Here is a 16,246-nt window from a genome sequence, read left to right as displayed (position 1 = left end):
TAGCAACCCAGCTAACCAGGAAATTAACATCTCCCTTCCTTTTTGTTAAAAATGCATAAGCGGAGAAACAACATGGTTCTCAATGTCTGATATGTCCCGGAAGCTAAAAAATGCAGGAGCTTCCATCGACACAGGATGCAGGGGGTCCAGTGTTTGTGAGGTAACTAGCACACTTACTGAAAAGTTACAAGTAGTCGCTCCACTAAACCACAGTGACCTTTGTGAACACTTTTGGAAGTTGTTGCCAATGTTTCAGCATGTTGTATGTAACTGTTGCCTGTGTGAAGATTGTCGTTTGTTGAAATTACAGCTGTCTCCACTGCCCACAGCTGTATTTCCAAAAGTTGGAGACCAAATGGGTCTCAAATGGAGACTAAAATGGGTTGCAAAGTAGAGGAAAATACTGGTTCATAACAAAAATATGACATGTGAATTGTTTTTTTTAATTGCACGGCTGTTAATTTTTTTAATCTATTCCTGTATTTTATTCTTTAATTCAGGTTTTATCTATTCTTCTGTATTTATTTATTTATTATTTTAATCTATTCTTGTATTTTACTCTGTTATTTTGGTTTCTGTTTATTTTTCTGTACAGTACTTTGGTCCACTGTGGTTGTTTTAAAGTGCTTTACAAAAAAAGTTGGAATGGATTGTATTTCCCAATTAACCCATAAAGACCCAGTGCTACTTTTGTGTCAGTTCCCAAATGAATTTTTTTTCTATGCAACCTTTTTTTTAGGGATTTATCACCATTTATTATAATATTACCCTCTGTATTTTGCTTTTTTTTTTCAGAGAAAATCAGGCATTTTCGATATTTATTGTACTGATTAAATACTTTAATCATTATTCTGATATTACATTTGAGGGTTATCATATCAAAAACAGAGAAAACCTAAGAAAAAGTGACTTTTCCAGTAAAATATGAAATATCATTATTTGAATGTAAAAAGAAATGTCTTCAACAACTGTCATTTATCAAAGTGCATGGATTTTACTGGTGAATGAATAGTGTAGAAGATGATGGTGTTTCCATGGTAACTATGGAGCCTCTGAACATCCAAATGGGTCATATCTGATGACCATGAAAAGATGATAAACTGCATTTTACATAAATTATTTACATGTATTGATAGGATTAGTGGATCGACAGGTATTAAATATTTTACATTAGTAGACGGTTCGAGTCACCGGTGGTTGTTTCGGTCTTATGGGTTAAAAAAAACGTAGCCTTATGAAATCTTTATAAATATTGATTAGTATATGATACTGATGTGAAATGCAGAGGAGAGGCATAAGTTATAAAAGATATAACAAGACAAAAATGAAAAAAAAAAAAAAAAAATTGAAATAATAAGATGTAACAAGATGAAAACGTCACAGGACAAAAATGAAGAAACAATATGGACATAAGATAAAAGACAAAACAAAAACATGATGGAAGGTGTATCACAGTTACAATGATGTAAGAGAAACAACATGGCAAAGGTGATAAAAAAAAGATGAATAATTATATCAGACACATCAAGATAACAAGAAAAGCACTCGGAGAGCGCAGACCTCCTCCAAGACATATCTACCCCCCCCCATCACCACCAAAATTTAATCATTTCTTCCTTGTGCCAGTATCAACATTTCCTGAAAATTTCATGAAAATCTGTCCATAAATTTTTGAGTTATCTTGCTAACAATCAAACAAACAAACACGCACACACGTAGAATGGTAAAAATAGTGTAAGACATAAACAAAGTAGAAAATGAAAAAAATGGACAGTATTTTAACAGTGAATCAGAAAATAAAAGTTTGAATTAAAATTTCAATAAATCGCTGAAAATTCTTCATATATTCCTAAATTTAGGGTCAAAGAAGGTTCCACATTTCTCCAAAGAAAGGTGACATTAAGTACAACACAGACTCCAACACAAACTTCATATAAACACACATCAGTCTTAAATATTAAATCTTTAAAAGGAGATCAAGTTTAGACTCTTTATAGAGTGATCTAAAAGCTAATCACTTACCTCTGCTCATTAAAATGCATGCATTATCGACACATTGGTGCATTTATGCTAGTGATTATAGTGGCGCTTTGGGCTAAAAAATTAGTGTCGGCCATAATGTTAACATCCTAATATTTTGTTATCTATGGTTAAGGTCCTAAAACGGGGTGAAGAGCTGTTTATATCAGGGTGGCCCATTGGCAGAAGAAAATATGCAGCAATAATATGACATATAAGCTGAATTCAAATGATTAAAGTGTTCTCTGGAAGAGTTATAGTCAAGGTCAAGGTCAAGTTCATTTACATATCACATTAAAAATCACACAAAGTGCTCTATGTGCTGTACAAATCTACAGATACAAATACAAGATATGCTAAAACTATTAAAATAAGAATAAAACACAAGATATACTAAAACTGATTAAAACGGATACACATGGAAAAAAAATTATTAGACCACCCCTTGTTTTCTTCAATTTCTTGTTCATTTTAATGCCTGGTACAACTAAAGGTACATTTGTTTGGACAAATATAATGACAGCAACAAAAATAGTTCATAATAGTTTAATTTCAGAGCTAATATGTAGCCATTTTCTATGGTTTTCTTGATAATAACCAAAATTATTTAAGTTCTTATATTAATAACTATGGCATTGTACTGACAAAAACAGTGCTTTTAGGCATTCCATGTTTTCTTTTCTGTCTGTTTTAGTCACATGATACACACAAGAGTTAATATTTGATTGCATAACCATTGTTTCTGTTGACTTTTGATGGTCTAATATTTTTTTCTGGAACTGTAAAACACAAGCAGAAGATAAAAAAAAAAAACAAATAAAACACACACTTGTATTAAAAACCAGTGCAAACAGATGCATCTTTAAAAGATTAAGTCCCAGAGCCAATAAGTTGAAAATGACAAAAACAGAAAGACATGAAATAAAAGACATAAAAAGGTAAAATTATGCAGCAAGTTGGACATTATGTAAAAGATGCAACAACATAAAACTGAGATTAAAGACAAAAAAACATTAGATTTGTGAAAGAAGCAGTAAAAATTTTGATTTATGGCAAATCACGATTTATTTTTGTAAATTTGCAGACACTACATTTCTATTTTTTGTCCTTTAAAGAAGTTTAATGTTCTCTAATGTACTGTAGCATTATGTGTGATTTTTAGCTTAATAACTATAGCTAACACTGCCTTATTGACAATTGGCTTTTGACACCTAACATGAGGTACTCAATCTGAGCTCTATTAAATATTCCACAAACCGTTTCATTATGTGTTAGAATGGGGAGCAGTCACTAGATTAAGATCCATGCAAGGTTAACCCATAAAGGCCCAGCGCTACTTGTGCAGCAATTTCCAAATAGTTTTTTTCTCTACATATAACTTTTCGTCAGTAATTTATCAAGATTTATTATAATATTGTGCTCTGTATTTTGTGCTTTTTCTGTAATAGTCATGTATTTTTCTGTATTTTATTCACTGATCATGTAGATGTTCATAAAAGTTCCGATTAAAGTTAAGGGTTATTATATTTAAACAGAGAAAACTGTAGAAAAAGTGAGTTTTTCCACAAAATCTACCTATAACTGAATGCAATATTTGCCTTTTTTCAGTGAATATCGTATATTTTCCCATATTTAATTCACTGATCAGGTAGATGTTCATTAAAGCTCAGATGAAGTTGAGAGTTATTATATCAGAAACAGACTCAACTCAAGAAAAAGTTACTTTTCCAGCAAAGATATTCATAACTGAACGTAAAAACAATCATCTCCATCCACTGTCATTGATCCAACTCCATGGGTTTTACTGGTGAATCAGTGTTGTAGAAGATGATGGTGTTTCCATGGTAACTACCGAGCCTCGGAACATCCAAATGGGTCATATATGATGACCATGAAAAGATGAAAAACTGCATTTTACCCCAATTATTTACATGTATTGATAGATTTTGTGGGTCAACAGTTATTAAACAGTTTCGATCAGTAGATGGTTTTGATCGTCGGTGGATGTTTGGGTCTTTATGGGTCAATAAATAAATGCAAACACAGGCTTCTTTTTCTCCCTTTAGTGTCTTTCGAACATAAGAAGTTACTAGAAGTGAATTGTTATACCACAATTACATAACATTTGTAAGGTATGATATAATAGGTTACTGTATTTTATGTGCATTATAGGATTATTGGTTCAGAAATGATTCAACATTTTAGATCAGTAGATAATTTTGGTCAGTTTTGGCTGTTTGGGTCTTTATGGGTTAAAATTTTATGGAAATTATACAATATGTTAAAATGTGATCATTGGTTAGGTATTAGTAAATATATGCCCATTTTTGTTGTTTTTCCAGAATGAATATACGAATAGTTTCAAAAGTTTTGGGTACGTTTTGTATGCAATATAAGACTAGGAACAGAAACAGTTTCTTGCTTGTTACTGCTGTTCTGATTAAATGTTGTGTGGTTCCGCTGTGTCCCATGTGGACAGGAGGGAACGGCGACCGCTTGAACAAACTCTGTGCTCTGTGAAGAAGTACAGAACAATTTTTTTTACTCTGATTTCAACTGGAGGGGAAAAAAAATTACTCTAAGTTTCAGACTCAGTTACTCTTCATCTCAATGAGTGTATCCACTTTGCAGATGGAGGGGTGGGATTAGGAGCAGGGGGCTGCAGATTAATTGTGCCCCTGGACCTCGAGGGTTAATCTGATTCTGGACGTTTAGAGGGGATTTCCACATTACTAGTATATTTTCAGATAGTTTTCTATAGAAATATATTAATGTCTTTTTCTGGGAAGTTAAAGTCACTACAATACAGCGGTTGTACTGGGTTTTACAGAATGACATTCTTTAACCCATAAAGACCCAAACATCCACTGGAGACCAACATCATTTACTTATATAAAGTGTCTAATACCTGTTAATCCACTAATCCTATCAACACGTGTAAATAATAGGTGTAAAATATAGTTTTTCATCTTTTCATGGTCATCAGATATGACCCATTTGGACGTTCAGAGGCTCTGTGGTTACCATGGAAACACCATCATCTTTTACAACACTGATTCACCAGTAAAACCCATGGAGTTGGATCAATGACAGTGAACGGAGATGCTTGTTTTTACATTCAGTTATTGGTATTTTTGCTGAAAATGTGGCTTTTTCTTCACCTTCCTCTACTGTGATATAACCACTGACTTTACTCTGAGCTTTTATGAACATCTACATGGTCAGTGAATTAAACAGTTTAAACGTAGGAAATTAAATAAAGAAAAATACATGATTTACAGTGAAAAATGTAAAATACAGAGGACAATATTATAGTAAGTGGTGTTAAATCACTTAAAAAAGGTTAAATAGAGAGAAAAAAAACATTTGAGAACTGTCACAAAAGTAGCACTGGGTCTTTATGGGTTAAATTCTGGGCTATTTGGCATAAAAATACCTCAAAGTGGTGGCCAGCTACAGCTGATAGTAACATCCAACCTGCAGTTCATCACATCACCTATGGAATGAATCAGATTATGATTAAATAAACACACTATTATGTGGATGATGTGTCACTTTCTGATGTTTAGTTAATGATTGTATTGATAGAAACTGCCACTAATGCATGTCCCTATAACCCAGTGTTTTTCAAACTTGGGGTCAGGACTCCTCGTGGGGTCGCCTGGAATTCAAATGGGGTCACCTGAATTTTTTAGTAATTGATAAAAATTAAGAAAAACTTACGAATAAAAATATATGGTGAGTTGATAGAGACAATCCCAATCCATAAAAGACATGACAAACTGTGAAGCTGAAACTGAAGCACTGTGGTACTGTTTATCTGTCAAATGTTCATTGTGGTCGGTTTCAGATGCTGCAGCTCTTTCATAATTCATAGTTTGGGTTATGGTTGTTCAGTATTAATTGTCAGCCTTGTAAATCCAAGCTGGACTGACTGTACATATCCTGACCAAAGAAAATAAAATTCTCCCTTTGTGCAGTAATCTACACCTGGCTTTTCTGCCTCTGTCCATAATAATATACATTATATAGACTAAATGTGTCTAAAATTATCGTTTATTTGCAACATAGTATAGCAAATTTTTACATGATCAATTTTTTTATTTTTATTTTAGCAAAAAAAAAAAAAGTCTGTTTTGAATGTCTGGGGTCGCCAGAAATGTGTGATGTTAAAATGGGGTCACGAGCCAAAAAAGGTTGGGAACCACTGTTATAACCCCTTACAATGAGATTCTGTTAATACGTCATCAGCCTCTACATAAACAGAGTCATGCAGCTTTTTATTCATCTGACTTAGTTCATGCATTGACTGCTCCACATAATGATCCATTAACCCCTCATGCTGATGCAGCTCAGTGAGCAGCACCAACAATGAGGATGTTTCACACTTAAGATGTAAGTTATGTTAAGACACAACACTGCTAACAATGACTTTACAATGAGAGCTTTAGTATGATCTTAAAGGGACAGTCCACAACGTTTTTCTTCATTTTTCTTTCTTTCAAAATAAGGCAGTTTTCTACATTTTAGGATTCATATAATGTCATCTCAGCTGGAGTTTTGAACAGAAAGTCTGGATCACTAAGTTGGGGTGTGGCTGTTGAAAAATGGGGGTAATTACTGACCGGGGAGGACAGACTGAAGACTGGATTTGCACTGCAGGAAATGTAGCTTCCAAATTTTCACCCATAGGAGTTAAAAATCCTGATTTATTATTCCCTGTTGTTTTGACTTTGGGCAGTTGTTGTTGTTCTGTCTCTTCTGAAGCAGCACAAATTCTTGCAGTTTATGGAACTCACTGGAGTAACTTTTAAAAGGCAGCATGTGATGCATGTGGAAGAAGGTAAAACAAAAGTGGTTTTCTTCTCCAGTGTAAATGAATGTTTTTAGTCATTAGCCTTAGACGGATTACGCTTCAAATTATTTACATTTTTCCACTTAGTAACCTCTTATATCATACCATATGTTATGTAATTATGATATAACTATTCTAGTAACTTCTTATGTTAGAAAGACACTAAAGGGAGAAAAACAAGCCTGTGTTTGCATTTGTTTATTGACCCATAAAGACCCAAACATCCACTGACGACCAAAACCATCTACTGATCTAAAATGTTTAATAACTGTTGACCCACAAAATCTATCAATACATGTAAATAATTGGTGTAAAATACAGTTTTTCATCTTTTCATGGTCATCAGATATGACTCATTTGGACGTTCAGAGGCTCCGTAGTTACCGTGGAAACACCATCATCTTCTACAACACTGATTCACCAGTAAAACCCATAGAGTTGGATCAATGACAGTGGATGAACACACTTGGTTTATGTTCAGTTAATGACGGATTTTACTAAAAAAAAGTCAAGTTTTCTTCAGTTTTCTCTGTTTTTGATATAATAACCCTCAACTTCAATCTGAGCGTTTATGGACATCTACATGATCCGTGAATTGAATATAGGACAATATTTGATTTATACTTAAAAATGCTAAATACAGGGCATAATATTAGAATAAATGATGAGAAATTAGTTAAGAAAGGTTAAAAATAGAGAAAAATCCATTTTGGAATTGCCACAAAAGTAACTCTGGGTCTTCGTGGGTTCATTTCATACACTGAACACTATTAAAATAGTTTCTAAAAGCCAAACTGCAGCACATACTAGTAGTGGAATAAGAACTGGGAACATGTTGCGTCTATAAAAGAGTGCAAGAGTATGAGGTCAGACAGCAAATATTCCATAGAAGTACCAACAAATTCTGCTGTTTCATAACGGATCATAAGTGGAGCATTCATTTATATGCACTAACCTGGAGACAGTTTCATTCGTGTGTTGGTACAGCTGCTTTGTAAACTTTTTGCTTTTCTTTTTCTGTGTTAAATTCAGCAGTTATATGAATCTAATTAATCTAAAATGTCCGACAGTGGAAGTATATAAGGTTATATGTTATTATTGAGTAGCAATTATGTTGTAATATCTTGTGTTTTTTCCAGTGTCTGCTTATGTCTAATGATGAAATAGCATTTAATGATAAATAACATAAAGTGTGGATGGTAATTAAATCCTGTTGTGTTTAAAGCTGTTTAGAGATTTAAGAAAATTCACTTCATTACTCCAGTCACCTGTGTGAAGTTTAATACATTCTATCTGTACGCATTAAAAACATGTTCTGTAAAACGTGCTGCACCTTATGACAGACAGCATTAAACCACTATGAAAACACTGAGCAACTCACTGTCTGGAAACACATTTATATGTTCAGTTAAGAACCCACTTCCACATGTTACTCTTTTTGGCTTTTCCTTTGGTTGTAGTTAAAACCTTTTAGACTGAGAGTCATTTTTGTGGCAACATCCAACTGTTTTTTTCCTCTACATTTAATCTTTTCCAAATGATCTTTCACCAGTTTCTTTTTTAATATTACCATCTGCATTGTGTGTTTTCAGTGAAAACAATATTTAATTTAATGATTATATTGATGTAAATTCAATGGCTTTTACATTAAAACTGAGAAAACTGGAGAAAAAGTGATGTTTTCAGGAAAACACATCATTAAGTGAATATAAGAACAAGTGTCTACGACCAGTTAAACATTAAACATAGGTTTTATTAGTGGATCAATGTTGCAGAAGATAATGATGTTTCCACGTTTACTATAGAGCCTTTGAACATCCAAATGGTTCATATCTGATGTCGGTGAAAAGCTGAGAAACTGCATTTTACCTGAATTATTTACATGTATTGACAGGATTAAGGGGTTCAGAAGTTCTTAAACATACGTTTGGTGTTTGGCAGCTGTTGGAGCTTTAAGAAGTCCATATGTTAGACTTAAAATAGATTAATGAACCAATTTTGGAATAAAATTCTCATTAAAAAAAAGGTTAATTAAATAAACTCTGCTTGTTAAGTTAGTGGTCACACTTGGAGTTTGTGCTGTTGCCCATGCAGCTCAGAAAAAACAGTATTATTTATTAATATTTATTATTAAGTGTTTTAATTTAATGGGTGCATAAATCCCTATTTAGCGTCATATATCTGTGGTGGACCGGGCATTTCCCTGTTGTGGAGGATCGCCGTGCGTAAAAAAACCCCCAAAACAAAACAAAACAAAACAAAAAAACGCGCTGACAGACAGAGTCGACGGGTTCTTCTCCAGCTTTAAATAAAAGAATCCATTTTTTCCCATTTCTGGGACTATTGCTGTATTTAGTTTTTCGGGGAGAAGCGCAGATCTTTCTTCTTCCCCTGCGTTTCTTCTCTCCGCCTTGTTCCGCGCTGCGGAGCTGCAGTGATGTCAGCCTGCCTGGGTCATTTGAAGGTCAGCAGCCTCGGAAGGGTTCATACAAAGTTCACTCGCATATATTAGGCAATTCAATCTTTCATTCTCTGTGGCAAAACTAGTTGGAAATGAGCTGCACGGGGGGACGGATAACCCATTCGTCATCCGAGAGGAGAACGCGTGGTTTTAAACGGCGTCCGTGTTATTTTTGATATTAGAAAAGCCAGCTCCAGCACTTCAGGCGGGCTTTAGCGCACAGGACTGCCTCCTCCGGTGTCGCAAACCGGGACGACTCACAGACAACACGTCGGGATATTGTTATGGAGCCTGTCCCGCACGGACGTCCACGGCAGCGCGCACTGTGGACACGGTGCTAAAAATGCCAAATGAGCGTTTAGGAGACACCGGGTTTTATCCGAAATAATTCATGATTCCGGTGCGGGACGAAAGAGAAGAAGAGCAGCGAAATCTGCCAGAAGAAGAAGAAGAGGAGGAGGAGGAGGTGGCGGAGGAGGAGGAGGAGGCGGAGGAGGAGGGGGGAAGTAGCAGAGTTTGATGGAGTTGTGTGCGCTTATGCCGGTGATTTTTATCCATAACGCACAAGAAGACTAGTTGAGCCGTAGCGAAGCGCCGTCATCATGTTTGACTGCATGGACGTGCTGGCGGTGAGTCCCGGACAGATGCTGGATTTCTACACATCCAGCCCGTCCTCCTGCATGCTGCAGGAGAAGGCTCTGAAAGCCTGCATCAGCGGACTGGCGCACAGAGACTGGCAGCACCGCCGGAGCGCACACTGTAGGTCCAACTTCTCCTCATCTGTTGTTTGTTGTTGTTGCTGCTGTTGTGTTTATTGCCTCACTTAGGATGATGGTGATGGGGCTGAGGCTGAGGGTGTGCTCCACACTGTTCACAAGTAGTTGCCATACGAGGCCTGGAGCTACAATTATTTACAAACTGGTGATGCAAACTTAAGTTTGTTTTTTTTTTTCTTTTTTGGCTGAATTACGCATGGATCAGTAGGATATGAAGTAGTCAGAGGAGTGATTATTAAGAAACACATCTGCACATGATCCACATGGAGGGCTATTTAGTGGAGCAACACATGGACAGAGTAATTATTTAGATGCTTGACTTATTAAAAAAAGTTTTCCCCAGATATAAAAAAACAACTTCAAACTCCAAACGTCATATTTCACTCCTACCGTGCGCCTCATAAATTCTCAGCAGTGGAAGCAGCTCCGACCTGCTGATTTATGGCTTGTCTCAGATCAGTTGAGTTCAGAGCCCCCCGGTCAGCCCCTCTTCTCTCTCCCCCCCTCTCTCTCTCTCTTGTCCCCTCTCCCTCTCTCTATCTCCTCGCTGCTGGCTGGAGGAATGCAGAGAGTAAACACAGGCGGCGTTTCCACACCTCCTCCGCGGCCGCACATGACAGGAGGGGCGGCCTGCCGAGTCGCGACCTGCGCTCTCTGACACTGATTTAGATAAATGACCCCGCGGACTTTTCAACAAGATTAGCGGGCTGCTATCGGAACATGTCAGCCTCTTGCGTTTAGAATCGGCCCCGGCTGATGGATCGGCTGCTTCTAGTTTTTGTCCAGGAGAGTAAGTGGATGCACTAAGGGCAGCTGCAACTTATTCCTCCTGGTGCGTAAAATAACGCACGCACAATAAACCTATTTAAAATAATAATAATAACAACAATAAAACTATTAAATAAAACTGACACTTTTAAGATAAAATCAGAACTTTATGGCCTGAAATCAGAGAAAAACAAGGACATTTAAAACAGGGGTGAAAAGCCCACAGGAGAAATTTTACCAAAAAAATTAAATAAATAAATAAAAATCCTGCACATTATATGAGCATGTAAACGCACCTTCAGATGTGCGTAATTATAAGCAGTGTTCATAAGACACTTGTCGGTGTTTGTTTTTCTCTGTCCCCCTGCTGCTACTCCGTGATTTATTCTCATCAGATAAACACCAGCCTCCAGCTGTCATTCCTCAGGAAGTGTTTGCTCAAGGGCACTCAGTCAGAAGTTATCAGTGGAGAGAAAGTGCAGAAGAGACGACCTTTAACAGCAGCTACCACCTATTATTATTATTATTATTATTATTATTATTATTATTATTATTATTATTATTATTATTATATAATTTTTTAAATAGTAATTTTCTCAGTTAAAATGCCACAGAAAAGAAAAATATAGAAATAGCTGCAAATTAAGCATTCAAGAAATTTATCTTGAAAAAAAAACAAACAAAAAAACAGTTCAATGATAATGTTTCAGCAATATTACAATTTCTTTACTCACAAATATTATTAATCTTTTAACAGACCTTTAGTATTAACATCACACAGTACTGAGCCCAGACTTTCTGTCATTTAACTCTATGATAATGGTACTAGAAGAAATTAATATATATAGATTTTTTTTTATGTGAAATGCAGAAAATTCAGTGTTAATTGTAGATCATTGGTCCAATCTTAAAAGAAGCATCTATTTTTTTTTCCAGTATTCTTTTGTAATTTTGTTTTCCTTTTTAAAAACAGTACTGTAGGGTTTTAGAAATGAACTTTTTCATCCGGTTACTCTCAGTGTTGACCAGACAAAAAAAAGATTTCTTACTTTTGGACTTTTTTTTTTTTAGGTTTATCCAGTTTTCCAATAAATCTAATTTAACATTTGTAAATTCTGATCAGTTTGTAAAATTTCATATCAGGGTTTAATCAATAATTGGCCATTCAGAAAAATTGCAGATCTGAGCTGTCATCAATTAACCCATTTGCTGATTTTTGATGAAAAAGCTGCTCTTTAAAATATCTGAAACCTGCTTCTAATGTCATGAGACTGTATAGAAACAGCAGGAAAATATCCATGAAACACCTTAAAACTGCATTAATCATCCCTTAAAAACACCTTTTATACATGAACATTCTCTTAAATCTTACCGTTCAGTTCAATACAAAGTCAGATTAATTTAATTTAGCTGTAATTACTGATCCAGATTTGGAAAGTTTGCTTGTAAACGCAACAAAAAAAGAAAATAAAACTGCAGTGGTTGTAGCTCTTTGACAGGGCCGTATCCATAACTTTAGATGATACCCACAATGCACCTCTTATCCGCCTTTTACAATGTTACAGTGATCAGTTACAGTTCAAATCACTCAAACTGACGCTGAATATTGTCCTGTGATTCCTCTGATATAGACATATTATGTGTAAATATCTTAAAAACAGTCGCCGTGCTTCTTATTTGATTAAATTCCCTTCATTATGTTGTTCCCGTCGCTGTATAATTCAATCAGACCACGAAACACATGCTACGTGTCCTCGATGTATTCAGTATAATGTTTCATGTACACTGGCTAACCAACTTATAGTCATTTCAGTGATCTTCCATGAGCCGACTAATTAAATAAGCAGCACACTTAGGTGCGTTTGATTTGCAGTGTAATTAGAGAATCATTGCCCTTTAACACGTATGCTCACATTGGTGTTTTAAACCAGGACTCGTGAAGTGTCAAATGGCACAGAGGAAGAGGAGGAGGATACTGTTGATTTTCTTTCTTTCTTTCTTTCTTTTTTTTTTTTTTTTTTTAAAGTTTCCTACCATCTAACTCGTCCCAGGCCTGCGTAGCTGCTCTTTGGCCTTTCAAGCCGCCACACAGGACACCCCTGCACTCCTTCCTGTATGAAAACGACCCTGTTTAAATTACACTTTGATTCGTGAAAGCCTCTCCCAGGGTCACCGCGATGCTGCTTTATTCATTTATTTATTCAGGATAATGGAAACCTCCTGGGTGTTAATTAGCCTCATTGACAAGGAGCTGACCATTAACGCACTTCCTTTTCCAGTTTAGATGTTAATTAAGAATGATCAAGGACCTCCTTTACACTGATAAAATGGGCTTTACTGCTGAGGGATTGCTGCATTTGGTTCCTGATGCATGTGCGAGGAAACAAATGATTTTCAGGTTAAAGGTGTGACTTTCATTTTATCTCATCACAACAGAAAGCGGAAAGGGTGATCAGCTATAAACACTCAGCTCCTGTGACTTAAAAACAGAAAATGTGACGTTTCGGTGTGATACGTATTGTACAGCTGATGTGTGTTATGGGATAATTGGGGCTCTTTTTGTCTTCAAGGCTTAAGCGCCTCTGATATGGACATGAAAGGCCATTAGCACAGCTTGCACACTAGGATAATTTAGTGGGCGTGTGAAATGAAAGGCGGACGGGGGGAAATAAAAAGCCATGTACAAGAGTGAAATGAAAGGAGAGTTGTCTGATGCCAGGCTTGTTTAATCGAGATGATTAGGACAGTGTGAGGGTCCCGTCAGGGTTACACTCATACTGCGTATCAGGAGCAACACTGGCCTTTTAATAAATAACACAGTGGAGTAATCACATTCCATGTGTTTTATTTTAATGCTCGGATGTTTTAAGCCTTTAAATCTTAACTATACTTTTCTGCACAGTTTGGCATCCTGGTGATGATCTAATACCTGTATCAGAGGCTTTTCCACTCAACCTATTAAAGAAAAAATAAATAAATAAAAAGACTCAGTTTGGGGAAAGGCAATGCAGGTTTATTTGGAATAATAAGGCTTCTTCAGAGAAACTTATGAAAAACATGCAACTGAAGAGTTCAATAGGAGACAAGATGAAGTTAAAACTAGTATTAATTTAATATAAAGCATAGAAGGGATTTCAGCCTAAATATCAGTCAACCAGTAGTTCTAGTACTGACAGACCTGTAAACCTGTCCTATTACACAGGGCATCCAGAAATGTAGATATCAAGGTCTCATTCATGGAGTTTTTGGCTTTAGGTCTGTGTTTTTCAACCCAGGGGTCGGGACCCCACGTGGGGTCACCTGAAATTTCTAGTAATTGATAAAAAAAAAAAAAAAAACAAAACTTACTAATAAAAAAATATATTGTGAGTTGAGAGAGACAATTCCAATACATAAAAGACATGACAAACTGAAGCTGAAACTGAAGCACTATGGCACTTTTTATCTTTCAAATGTTCATTGTGGTTGGTTTCAGATGCTGCAGCTCTTTCATAATTCATAGTTTGAGTTCTTGTTTGCTCAGTATTAATTTTCAGCCTTGTAAATCCAAGCTGGACTGACTGTACGTATCCTGACCAAGGAAAATAAAATTCTCACTTTGTGCAGTAATCTACACCTGGCTTTTCTGCCTCCGTCCATAATAATATACATTATATAGACTAAATGTTGCCTAAAATTAATGTTGATTTGCAACATAGTATAGCAAACTATTACATGATCAAAAACAAATTGATTTTGGCCCAAAAAAAAAAAAAGTCTCTGTTTTGAATGTCTGGGGTCGCCAGAAATGTGTGATGTTAAAATGGGGTCATGAGCCAAAAAAGGTTGGGAACCACTGATTTAGGTTGACTAATTATAACTATAGTTTGGTAAACTGCTGATTAATTGGCTGATATTAACCCTATCCCTCCCCTCAGACATTTTGTTCATTAAGATACATTGTTTTTGGAATTCACTTTAGTACTACACACTATAAAAAAAACTGGAAAACTGTTGAACTGAACATCTTAATGAAAGTCGTAAATACATAAATCAGTGAATCTAAATTGCTGATAAAGAAACAAACAAAAAATCCAGATTGGAATGAATTTAATAAATAAATAAATTAAATAATTAATTAATTAATTGTTTTATTTGGATTTTTTTTTTTAGCTATTATGTGACCTTAAACTTTTTTGTCCTGTTGCTGTCAGTATTGACCAGACAAAAAAATGTATTACTTTTGGACTTTTTTATGTTTATCCAGTTTCTAATAAATCTAATTTAACATTGTATATTCTGATCAGTTTGTAAAATTTCATATCAGGGTTTTGGTCTTTTGCACACTTGTCAATAATTAGCTATTTAGAAAAATTGCAGATCTAAACTGTCAAAAATCATCCTAATCCCTGTTTTTTGGTGAAAAAGCTGCTCGTTAAAATATCTGAAATGTGCTTCTAAGGCCATAACACTGCGTAGAAACAGCACATGCAGGAAAATATCCATAAAACACTTTAAAACTGCATTAATCATCTGTTAAAACACCTTTTATATGTGAACATTCTCTGTAAATCTTACAGTTCAGTTCAATATGTCAGATTAATTTAATTTAGCTTTTATTATTGATCCAGATTTGGAAAGTTTGCTTGTAAATGCAACAAAAAAGGAAAATCAAACTGCAGTGGTCGTAGCTTTTTGACAGGGCCGTATCCATAACTTTAGCTCATACCCACAATGCACCTCTTATCCGCCTTTTACAATGTTACAGTGATCAGTTACTGTTCAAATCACTTGGCTTTAGGTCAACTCATTTTTAAAGGCCTGTAATTATAACTATAGTTTGGCTGATTAATTGTTTGGAATTCACTTCAGTACTAATCACTATAAAAAATATATATAAAACAACTGAACGGAACATCTTAATCAAAGTGATAAATACATAAATTGCTGAACATGAAACAAACAAAAAAATATAGATAGGAACAAATTTAATTAATCAATTAATAAATTTTTTTGCTGTTAAGCAGTCTTAAATTCACTATTTTCACTGTTGGCATTGACTTCTGCCAATACAGATAGTTCAGAAAATGTCACTACACTAGTAATACAGACTTATACTCAGCAAAAGCAAGCATATTTTGGTTCCGCGTTAACTACAGTTACAATTACAATTCTTGTATAATTTTGTGGATTCTTACTTAATTAAGGGCCAAAGTTTACAGCATCATTATGACAACCATTAGTTTTACCTGTTACGTCTAGTGTTATCTGTGGGGTTTGATTTTGGTTCTTGTTTTACATGCAATTACGTGGTGAAACTTGAAACGCTTTCATTATTTCTAATAAAGTGTGGATGTAAAGTTTTAAAGTTTTTGGTAATACTCAAAC

At 35.3% G+C, this 16,246-nt stretch overlaps 1 protein-coding gene across 1 annotated transcript in view; it reads left to right on the top strand.

Moving 5' to 3' along the window:
* The first annotated feature begins 9,851 nt into the window (after positions 1–9,851).
* The window catches only part of LOC115428563 (retinoic acid receptor beta), a 133,825-nt gene continuing 127,430 nt past the window's right edge, over positions 9,852–16,246 (top strand). The window contains exon 1 of the mRNA XM_030147676.1: positions 9,852–10,094. Within this exon, the coding sequence (XP_030003536.1) occupies positions 9,938–10,094 (157 nt within the window). The 5' untranslated portion in view covers positions 9,852–9,937. The remainder of the gene's footprint in view (positions 10,095–16,246) is intronic.

This window comes from Sphaeramia orbicularis, chromosome 11, assembly GCF_902148855.1.
Source record: "Sphaeramia orbicularis chromosome 11, fSphaOr1.1, whole genome shotgun sequence".
In the NCBI taxonomy this organism is placed as follows: domain Eukaryota; kingdom Metazoa; phylum Chordata; class Actinopteri; order Kurtiformes; family Apogonidae; genus Sphaeramia; species Sphaeramia orbicularis.
This window is presented reverse-complemented; position numbering and strand designations above follow the sequence as displayed.